The 11,585-nt window shown below is 50.4% G+C and overlaps 1 protein-coding gene across 1 annotated transcript in view; it reads left to right on the forward strand.

Moving 5' to 3' along the window:
- LOC135564926 (E3 ubiquitin-protein ligase RNF216-like) overlaps positions 1-5,273 on the forward strand; it is a 49,949-nt gene extending 44,676 nt beyond the window's left edge. The window contains exon 4 of the mRNA XM_065011008.1: positions 5,069-5,273. Within this exon, the coding sequence (XP_064867080.1) occupies positions 5,069-5,144 (76 nt within the window). The 3' untranslated portion in view covers positions 5,145-5,273. The remainder of the gene's footprint in view (positions 1-5,068) is intronic.
- Positions 5,274-11,585: the final 6,312 nt, after the last annotated feature.

Consider the following 11,585-nt stretch of genomic DNA (forward strand, 5'->3'; position numbering starts at 1 on the left):
GGGCTGTGATTGGTCACAGGGGCCGACCTAGTGACATACCAGCTGTGTCGTCTGGACAATGACCTTGTTGACTCTCTGGGCTGTGATTGGTCACAGGGGCCGACCTAGTGACATACCAGCTGTGTCGTCTGTACAATGACCTTGTTGACTCTCTGGGCTGTGATTGGTCACAGGGGCCGACCTAGTGACATACCAGCTGTGTCGTCTGGACAATGACCTTGTTGACCTCTCTTGGCTGTGATTGGTCACAGGGCCGACCTAGTGACATACCAGCTGTGTCGTCTGTACAATGACCTTGTTGACTCTCTGGGCTGTGATTGGTCACAGGGCCGACCTAGTGACATATCAGCTGTGTCGTCTGTACAATGACCTCGTTGACTCTCTGGGCTGTGATTGGTCACAGGGGCCGACCTAGTGACATACCAGCTGTGTCGTCTGGACAATGACCTTGTTGACTCTCTTGGCTGTGATTGGTCACAGGGCCGACCTAGGTGTCGTCTGTACAATGACCTTGTTGACTCTCTGGGCTGTGATTGGTCACAGGGGCCGACCTAGTGACATACCAGCTGTGTCGTCTGGACAATGACCTTGTTGACTCTCTGGGCTGTGATTGGTCACAGGGCCGACCTAGTGACATTGCAGCTGTGTCGTCTGTACAATGACCTCGTTGACTCTCTGGGCTGTGATTGGTCACAGGGGCCGACCTAGTGACATACCAGCTGTGTCGTCTGTACAATGACCTTGTTGACCTCTCTGGGCTGTGATTGGTCACAGGGCCGACCTAGTGACATACCAGCTGTGTCGTCTGGACAATGACCTTGTTGACTCTCTGGGCTGTGATTGGTCACAGGGGCGACCTAGTGACGTACCAGCTGTGTCGTCTGGACAATGACCTTGTTGACCTCTCTTGGCTGTGATTGGTCACAGGGCCGACCTAGTGACGTACCAGCTGTGTCGTCTGGACAATGACCTTGTTGACTCTCTGGGCTGTGATTGGTCACAGGGGCCGACCTAGTGACATAGCAGCTGTGTCGTCTGTACAATGACCTTGTTGACCTCTCTTGGCTGTGATTGGTCACAGGGCCGACCTAGTGACATACCAGCTGTGTCGTCTGGACAATGACCTTGTTGACTCTCTGGGCTGTGATTGGTCACAGGGGCCGACCTAGTGACATAGCAGCTGTGTCGTCTGTACAATGACCTTGTTGACCTCTCTTGGCTGTGATTGGTCACAGGGCCGACCTAGTGACATACCAGCTGTGTCGTCTGGACAATGACCTTGTTGACCTCTCTGGGCTGTGATTGGTCACAGGGCCGACCTAGTGACGTACCAGCTGTGTCGTCTGGACAATGACCTTGTTGACCTCTCTTGGCTGTGATTGGTCACAGGGCCGACCTAGTGACATACCAGCTGTGTCGTCTGTACAATGACCTTGTTGACTCTCTGGGCTGTGATTGGTCACAGGGGCCGACCTAGTGACGTACCAGCTGTGTCGTCTGTACAATGACCTTGTTGACCTCTCTTGGCTGTGATTGGTCACAGGGCCGACCTAGTGACGTACCAGCTGTGTCGTCTGGACAATGACCTTGTTGACTCTCTGGGCTGTGATTGGTCACAGGGGCCGACCTAGTGACATACCAGCTGTGTCGTCTGGACAATGACCTTGTTGACTCTCTGGGCTGTGATTGGTCACAGGGGCCGACCTAGTGACGTACCAGCTGTGTCGTCTGTACAATGACCTCGTTGACTCTCTGGGCTGTGATTGGTCACAGGGGCCGACCTAGTGACATACCAGCTGTGTCGTCTGGACAATGACCTTGTTGACTCTCTTGGCTGTGATTGGTCACAGGGCCGACCTAGTGACATAGCAGCTAGGTCGTCTGTACAATGACCTTGTTGACCTCTCTTGGCTGTGATTGGTCACAGGGCCGACCTAGGTGTCGTCTGTACAATGACCTTGTTGACTCTCTGGGCTGTGATTGGTCACAGGGGCCGACCTAGTGACATACCAGCTGTGTCGTCTGTACAATGACCTTGTTGACCTCTCTGGGCTGTGATTGGTCACAGGGCCGACCTAGTGACATACCAGCTGTGTCGTCTGTACAATGACCTTGTTGACTCTCTGGGCTGTGATTGGTCACAGGGGCCGACCTAGTGACATACCAGCTGTGTCGTCTGTACAATGACCTTGTTGACCTCTCTGGGCTGTGATTGGTCACAGGGCCGACCTAGTGACATAGCAGCTGTGTCGTCTGTACAATGACCTCGTTGACTCTCTGGGCTGTGATTGGTCACAGGGGCCGACCTAGTGACATAGCAGCTGTGTCGTCTGGACAATGACCTTGTTGACTCTCTGGGCTGTGATTGGTCACAGGGGCCGACCTAGTGACATACCAGCTGTGTCGTCTGGACAATGACCTTGTTGACTCTCTGGGCTGTGATTGGTCACAGGGGCCGACCTAGTGACGTACCAGCTGTGTCGTCTGTACAATGACCTCGTTGACTCTCTGGGCTGTGATTGGTCACAGGGGCCGACCTAGTGACATACCAGCTGTGTCGTCTGGACAATGACCTTGTTGACTCTCTTGGCTGTGATTGGTCACAGGGCCGACCTAGTGACATACCAGCTGTGTCGTCTGGACAATGACCTTGTTGACTCTCTGGGCTGTGATTGGTCACAGGGGCCGACCTAGTGACATACCAGCTGTGTCGTCTGGACAATGACCTTGTTGACTCTCTTGGCTGTGATTGGTCACAGGGCCGACCTAGTGACATAGCAGCTAGGTCGTCTGTACAATGACCTTGTTGACTCTCTTGGCTGTGATTGGTCACAGGGGCCGACCTAGTGACATACCAGCTGTGTCGTCTGTACAATGACCTTGTTGACTCTCTGGGCTGTGATTGGTCACAGGGGCCGACCTAGTGACGTACCAGCTGTGTCGTCTGTACAATGACCTCGTTGACTCTCTGGGCTGTGATTGGTCACAGGGCCGACCTAGTGACATATCAGCTGTGTCGTCTGTACAATGACCTCGTTGACTCTCTGGGCTGTGATTGGTCACAGGGGCCGACCTAGTGACATACCAGCTGTGTCGTCTGGACAATGACCTTGTTGACTCTCTGGGCTGTGATTGGTCACAGGGCCGACCTAGTGACATATCAGCTGTGTCGTCTGTACAATGACCTCGTTGACTCTCTGGGCTGTGATTGGTCACAGGGGCCGACCTAGTGACATACCAGCTGTGTCGTCTGGACAATGACCTTGTTGACTCTCTTGGCTGTGATTGGTCACAGGGCCGACCTAGTGACATAGCAGCTAGGTCGTCTGTACAATGACCTTGTTGACCTCTCTTGGCTGTGATTGGTCACAGGGCCGACCTAGGTGTCGTCTGTACAATGACCTTGTTGACTCTCTGGGCTGTGATTGGTCACAGGGGCCGACCTAGTGACATACCAGCTGTGTCGTCTGTACAATGACCTTGTTGACTCTCTGGGCTGTGATTGGTCACAGGGGCCGACCTAGTGACATACCAGCTGTGTCGTCTGTACAATGACCTTGTTGACCTCTCTGGGCTGTGATTGGTCACAGGGCCGACCTAGTGACATAGCAGCTGTGTCGTCTGTACAATGACCTCGTTGACTCTCTGGGCTGTGATTGGTCACAGGGGCCGACCTAGTGACATACCAGCTGTGTCGTCTGTACAATGACCTTGTTGACCTCTCTGGGCTGTGATTGGTCACAGGGCCGACCTAGTGACATACCAGCTGTGTCGTCTGTACAATGACCTTGTTGACTCTCTGGGCTGTGATTGGTCACAGGGGCCGACCTAGTGACATACCAGCTGTGTCGTCTGGACAATGACCTTGTTGACTCTCTGGGCTGTGATTGGTCACAGGGGCCACCTAGTGACGTACCAGCTGTGTACCTGTACAATGACCTCGTTGACTCTCTGGGCTGTGATTGGTCACAGGGCCGACCTAGTGACATATCAGCTGTGTCGTCTGTACAATGACCTCGTTGACTCTGGGCTGTGATTGGTCACAGGGGCCGACCTAGTGACATACCAGCTGTGTCGCCTGGACAATGACCTTGTTGACTCTCTTGGCTGTGATTGGTCACAGGGCCGACCTAGTGACATAGCAGCTGTGTCGTCTGGACAATGACCTTGTTGACTCTCTGGGCTGTGATTGGTCACAGGGGCCGACCTAGTGACATAGCAGCTAGGTCGTCTGTACAATGACCTTGTTGACTCTCTTGGCTGTGATTGGTCACAGGGGCCGACCTAGTGACGTACCAGCTGTGTCGTCTGTACAATGACCTTGTTGACTCTCTGGGCTGTGATTGGTCACAGGGGCCGACCTAGTGACATACCAGCTGTGTCGTCTGTACAATGACCTTGTTGACTCTCTGGGCTGTGATTGGTCACAGGGGCCGACCTAGTGACATACCAGCTGTGTCGTCTGGACAATGACCTTGTTGACTCTCTGGGCTGTGATTGGTCATGAGTGTTTCTAAATGGACGAACTCGGTTGGTTCTGTTTCGTTCATAGTGAATTACCCCCCAGGTGTTCGTGCGGGCATGGAGCTAAACCCTGCTCTGTGTCCTGTTCCTCTCACAACAGAGAGGGTACTGGGTAAACAGCTCTGTTTCCCGGATGACTGGGCAGGAAGTTTAGCAGGCGGGTGCTTCCTGTCTCTCCACACACACACACACACACACATACACGCTAACACACACACACACACACACATACACACACACACACACACATACACGCACACACACACACACACACTCTAAAACACACAGTGTTAATACACTCACTACAAACACACTTACCATACACGTCCAGTACTTCCTGTTGTTGCTGTCCACAGCTCCTCAGACTTCCTGCAGCTGACAGACAGGAAGTGGCCTGCCAGAACCATCAGATCTGACTATTCAGGGCACTAACTAACTAACTAGGGTCCTAACTGGGGCACTAACTGGGGCACTAACTGTGGTCCTAACTAGGGCACTAACTAGGGTCCCAACTAGGGTCCTAACTCCTCTCTATCCCCTACAGTGAGGAGCGGATGACAGCAGCTCGGGTCAGGAAGTGTGTGAAGTGTGGAACAGGTCTGGTGTTGGGCGCTAACTAGGGTCCTAACTAGGGTCCTAACTAGGGTCCTAACCAGGGTCCTAACTCCTCTCTATCCCCTACAGTGTGGAACAGGTCTGGTGTTGGGCCCTAACTAGGGTCCCAACTAGGGTCCTAACTCCTCTCTATCCCCTACAGTGTGGAACAGGTCTGGTGTTGGGCCCTAACTAGGGTCCTAACTAGGGTCCTAACTAGGGTCCCAACTCCTCTCTATCCCCTACAGTGTGGAACAGGTCTGGTGTTGGGCCCTAACTAGGGTCCTAACTAGGGTCCCAACTAGGGTCCTAACTCCTCTCTATCCCCTACAGTGAGGAGCGGATGACAGCAGCTCGGGTCAGGAAGTGTGTGAAGTGTGGAACAGGTCTGGTGAAGTCTGAGGGATGCAACAGGATGTGGTGTCGTTGTGGAAGCTACATGTGTTACCTGTGCCGAGAGCCAATCAGTGGATACAACCACTTCTGTCAGCACGCCCGGTCCCCTGGCGCCCTGTAGACACTGCCGCAAGTGTTCCTCTGGACGGACCCCACGGTGAGCACACACACACACACACTCCACAGTAACACACACACACACACTCACACACCCACAGTAACACACACACACCCACAGACCCCACGGTGAGTACACACACACACACACACACACACACAGACCCCACGTGAGCACACACACACATAGACACCACGGTGAGCACACACACACACAGACCCCACGGTGAGCACACACACACACACACACCCACACACACACACACACACACACCCACAGACCCCACGGTGAGCACACACACACACACACACACAGACCCCACGGTGAGCACACACACACACACACACACACACACACCCACAGACCCCACGGTGAGCACACACACACACACACACACACACACACACACACACACACACACAGACCCCACGGTGAGCACACACACACACACACACACACACACACACAGACCCCACGGTGAGCACACACACACACACACACAGACCCCACTGTGAACCCTACCTATTATATACAGTATAATTCATAAAGTATTCAGACCAATTGACTTTTTCCACATTTTGTTACGTTAAAGCCTTATTCTACAATAGATTAAAACCACAATGACATCACAATACCCCATAATGACATCACAATCCACAATGACATCACAATACCCCATAATGACATCACAATTACCCCACAATGACATCACAATACCTCATAATGACATCACAATTACCCCACAATGACATCACAATACCCCATAATGACGAAGCAAAAAGAGTTTTTATACATTTTTGCACATTTATAAAAAAGATAAAGATAAAAAACAGATCTTATTTACACAAGTATTCAGACCTTTTGCTATGAGACTCGAAATTGAGCTCAGCTGCATCCTGTTCCCATTGATCCTCCTTGAGTCTGTCCTTGAGTGGCCCAGCCAGAGCCCGATCGAACATCTCTGGAGAGACCTGAAAATAGCTGTACAGCGACGCTCCTCATCCAACCTGACAGAGCTTGAGAGGATCTGCAGAGAAGAATGGGAGAAACTCCCCGAATACAGGTGTACCAGGTTTATAGCGTCATACCCAAGAAGACTAGAGGCTGTAATCGCTGCCAAAGGTGCTTCAACAAAGTACTGAGTAAAGGGTCTGAATACTTATGTAAATGTGATATTTCAAATGTTTATTTGTTATACATTTGGAAAAAATTCTTAACCTGTTTTTGGTTTGTCATTATGGGATATTGGGATGTCATTATGGGGTATTGGGATGTCATTATGGGGTATTGGGATGTCATTATGGGGTATTGTGATGTCATTATGGGGTATTGTGATGTCATTATGGGGTATTGGGATGTCATTATGGGGTATTGTGATGTCATTATGGGGTATTGGGATGTCATTATGGGGTATTGTGATGTCATTATGGGGTATTGTGATGTCATTATGGGGTATTGTGATGTCATTATGGGGTATTGTGATGTCATTATGGGGTATTTTGTGTAGAATGAAAACATATTTAATCCGTCGGTGCAAAATAAATTTAGAAATCTATATTCTATATTATTCAATTATTGCACCCACACTGCGCGCACACATGCCAACGAGCGTCTGCGTTGCCGAGGGCTAAAATAGAAGTCAGTTCTATTTCTGACACAGATCTCGCTGCCAGTCCTGCCTCTCCCATCTCCTCATTGGCTTATAGAAGCAGGTACCCACGTGCGATCTCCTCATTGGTTTATAGAAGCAGGTACCCACGTGCCATCTCCTCATTGGTTTATAGAAGCAGGTACCCACGTGCCATCTCATCATTGGTTTATAGAAGCAGGTACCCACGTGCCATCTCCTCATTGGCTTATAGAAGCAGGTACCCACGTGCCATCTCATCATTGGTTTATAGAAGCAGGTACCCACGTGACATCTCCTCATTGGTTATAACCACGTGGGTGACTGAAAGACGAACAAGGTCGGTGGCGATAATGCACCTAATTTATTAAATTTGCCAGTCGCAATATAACGTCCAGAGAAGAAGCCTAGAAACGATTCGGTTGATCATTTTTATGTGTGGATTAGTTGTCGGAGTAGAGGACCTTGCGCTTTTCAGGTAAAATAACACCTCCATGATTATGTTCCAGGACAAATTAGCTAGCAACAGCAAGCTAACTAAATAGGATACCCCCAGTGTTCCAAACCTCTCCTCAGGGACCCCCAGCTGTTCCAAACCTCTCCTCAGGGACCCCCAGCCATTCCAAACCTTTCCTCGGGGACCCCCAGCCATTCCAAACCTCTCCTCGGGGACCCCCAGCCGTTCCAAACCTCTCCTCTGGGACCCCCAGTGTTCCAAACCTCTCCTTGGGGACCCCCAGTGTTCCAAACCTCTCCTCAGGGACCCCCAGCCGTTCCAAACCTCTCCTCAGGGACCCCCAGCCGTTCCAAACCTCTCCTCGGGGACCCCCAGCCGTTCCAAACCTCTCCTCGGGGACCCCCAGCCGTTCCAAACCTCTCCTTGGGGACCCCCAACCGTTCCAAACCTCTCCTTGGGGACCCCCAGCCGTTCCAAACCTCTCCTTGGGGACCCCCAACCGTTCCAAACCTCTCCTTGGGGACCCCCAGCCGTTCCAAACCTCTCTCCTCGGGGAACCCCAACCATTGCAAACCAACAAAGAGCTAACGCGCTAGCCATTCCAAACCAATAAAGAGCTAACACGCTAGCCATTCCAAACCAACAAAGAGCTAACGCGCTAGCCATTCCAAACCAACAAAGAGCTAACGCGCTAGCCATTCCAAACCAACAAAGAGCTAACGCGCTAGCCAAGCAAGGCGTTCTTGGCCAACACCTAATTATAATAATATAATATGGCTTTCAGCAGATGCTTTTATCCAAAGCGACTTAGTCATGCGTTTTGCGTATGGGTGGTTCCCGGGAATCGAACCCACTACCCTGCCGTTGCTAGCACCATGCTCTACCAGCTGAGCTTACAGGGGACCAGCTAATGTGTGTGTCTCTCTACCAGCTGAGCAGAGGACCAGCTAATGTGTGTGTGTCTCTCTACCAGCTGAGCTGACAGGGGACCAGCTAATGTGTGTGTCTCTCTACCAGCTGAGCAGGGGACCAGCTAATGTGTGTGTGTCTCTACCAGCTGAGCTGACAGGGGACCAGCTAATGTGTGTGTGTCTCTACCAGCTGAGCAGAGGACCAGCTAATGTGTGTGTGTCTCTACCAGCTGAGCTGACAGGGGACCAGCTAATGTGTGTGTCTCTCTACCAGCTGAGCAGGGGACCAGCTAATGTGTGTGTGTCTCTACCAGCTGAGCTGACAGGGGACCAGCTAATGTGTGTGTCTCTCTACCAGCTGAGCAGAGGACCAGCTAATGTGTGTGTGTCTCTCTACCAGCTGAGCTGACAGGGGACCAGCTAATGTGTGTGTGTCTCTACCAGCTGACAGAGGACCAGCTAATGTGTGTGTGTCTCTCTACCAGCTGACCAGCTAATGTGTGTGTCTCTACCAGCTGAGCAGAGGACCAGCTAATGTGTGTGTGTCTCTCTACCAGCTGAGCTGACAGGGACCAGCTAATGTGTGTGTCTCTACCAGCTGAGCAGAGGACCAGCTAATGTGTGTGTCTCTCTACCAGCTGAGCTGGGGACCAGCTAATGTGTGTGTGTCTCTCTACCAGCTGAGCAGAGGACCAGCTAATGTGTGTGTGTCTCTCTACCAGCTGAGCAGGGACCAGCTAATGTGTGTGTGTGTCTCTACCAGCTGAGCTGCAGAGGACCAGCTAATGTGTGTGTGTCTCTACCAGCTGAGCAGGGGACCAGCTAATGTGTGTGTCTGTACAGCAAGATGACTACATCATTCAGCGAGAAAGAGCTGACAGAAGGACCAGCTAATGTGTGTGTGTCTTTCTACCAGCTGAGGAACTACAGGGACCAGCCATCACCCTGATGCTGTAATACTGTGTGTCTCTAACAGCTCACCCTGACTATCATCCAGCTGTAATAAGACTATGGGACTAACAGCCATCACCCTGATATCATCCTGGACATTCAGACTAATGACTAGACAGCCATCACCCCTGCTGACTAACTGCTATCACCCTGACTATCCCCTGACTAACAGCTATCACCCTGACTATCCCCCTGACTAACAGTAAACAGGGAACTATGGAAAGATTCAACAACAAGAACGCTGACTCAGTGTGTAATTTGGGTAATATACTTTATAAATCCCCCTGACTGCTGTAATACTGTCCTTCAGGAACTATGGGTAATCTACTAACAGCCATCACCCTGATGCTGACTATCACCCTGATGCTGTAATACTGTCCTTCAGGAACTATGGGTAATCTACTGTCCTAACAGCTATCACCCTGACTATCACCCTGATGCTGTAATACTGTCCTTCAGGAACTATGGGTAATCTACTAACAGCTATCACCCTGACTATCACCCTGATGCTGTAATACTGTCCTTCAGGAACTATCATCTACTAACAGCCATCACCCTGACTATCACCCTGACTAACAGCTATCCACCCTGACTATCACCCTGACTAACAGCTATCACCCTGACTATCACCCTGATGCTAACAGTAATACTGTCCTTCAGGAACTATGGGTAATCTACTAACAGCTATCACCCTGACTATCATCCTGAGCTATCTGTCCTTCAGGAACTGACTATAACAGCTATCCCCTGACTAACAGCTGTAATACTGTCCTTCAGGAACTATGGGTAATCTACTAACAGCCATCACCCTGACTATCCCCCTGACTAACAGCTATCATCCTGAGCTATCCTGACTAACAGCTGTAATACTGTCCTTCAGGAACTATGGGTAATCTACTAACAGCCATCACCCTGACTAACAGCCATCACCCTGACTATCACCCTGATGCTGTAATACTGTCCTTCAGGAACTATGGGTAATCTACTAACAGCTATCACCCTGACTATCATCCTGATGCTGTAATACTGTCCTTCAGGAACTATGGGTAATCTACTAACAGCCATCACCTGACTATCACCCTGATGCTGTAATACTGTCCTTCAGGAACTATCAATCTACTAACAGCCATCACCCTGACTATCACCCTGATGCTGTAATACTGTCCTTCAGGAACTATGGGTAATCTACTAACAGCCATCACCCTGACTATCACCCTGATGCTGTAATACTGTCCTTCAGGAACTATGGGTAATCTACTAACAGCCCATCATCCTCTACCCTGATGCTGTAATACTGTCCTTCAGGAACTATGGGTAATCTACTAACAGCTGACTATCACCTGACTAACAGCTATCACCTGACTATCACCCTGATGCTGTAATACTGTCCTTCAGGAACTATGGGTAATCTACTAACAGCCATCACCCTGACTATCACCCTGATGCTGTAATACTGTCCTTCAGGAACTATATCACCCTGGCTATCACCCTGACTATCACCCTGACTATCATGCTACTGGTAACAGCTCAGGCTATCACCCTGACTATCACCCTGGCTATCACTGCTATCACCCTGACTATCACCCCTATCACCCTGACTATCACCCTGATGCTGTAATACTGTCCTTCAGGAACTATGGGTAATCTACTAACAGCTATCACCCTGACTATCACCCTGATGCTGTAATACTGTCCTTCAGGAACTATGGGTAATCTACTAACAGCCATCACCCTGATGCTGTAATACTGTCCTTCAGGAACTATGGGTAATCTACTAACAGCTATCACCCTGACTATCACCCTGATGCTGTAATACTGTCCTTCAGGAACTATGGGTAATCCACAACAGCCATCACCCTGACTATCATCCTGATGCTGTAATACTGTCCTTCAGGAACTATGGGTAATCTACTAACAGCTATCACCCTGACTATCATCCTGATGCTGTAATACTGTCCTTCAGGAACTATGGGTAATCTACTAACAGCTATCACCCTGACTATCATC

The sequence above is a fragment of the Oncorhynchus nerka genome, linkage group LG26 (genome assembly GCF_034236695.1).
Source record: "Oncorhynchus nerka isolate Pitt River linkage group LG26, Oner_Uvic_2.0, whole genome shotgun sequence".
NCBI classification, from domain to species: domain Eukaryota; kingdom Metazoa; phylum Chordata; class Actinopteri; order Salmoniformes; family Salmonidae; genus Oncorhynchus; species Oncorhynchus nerka.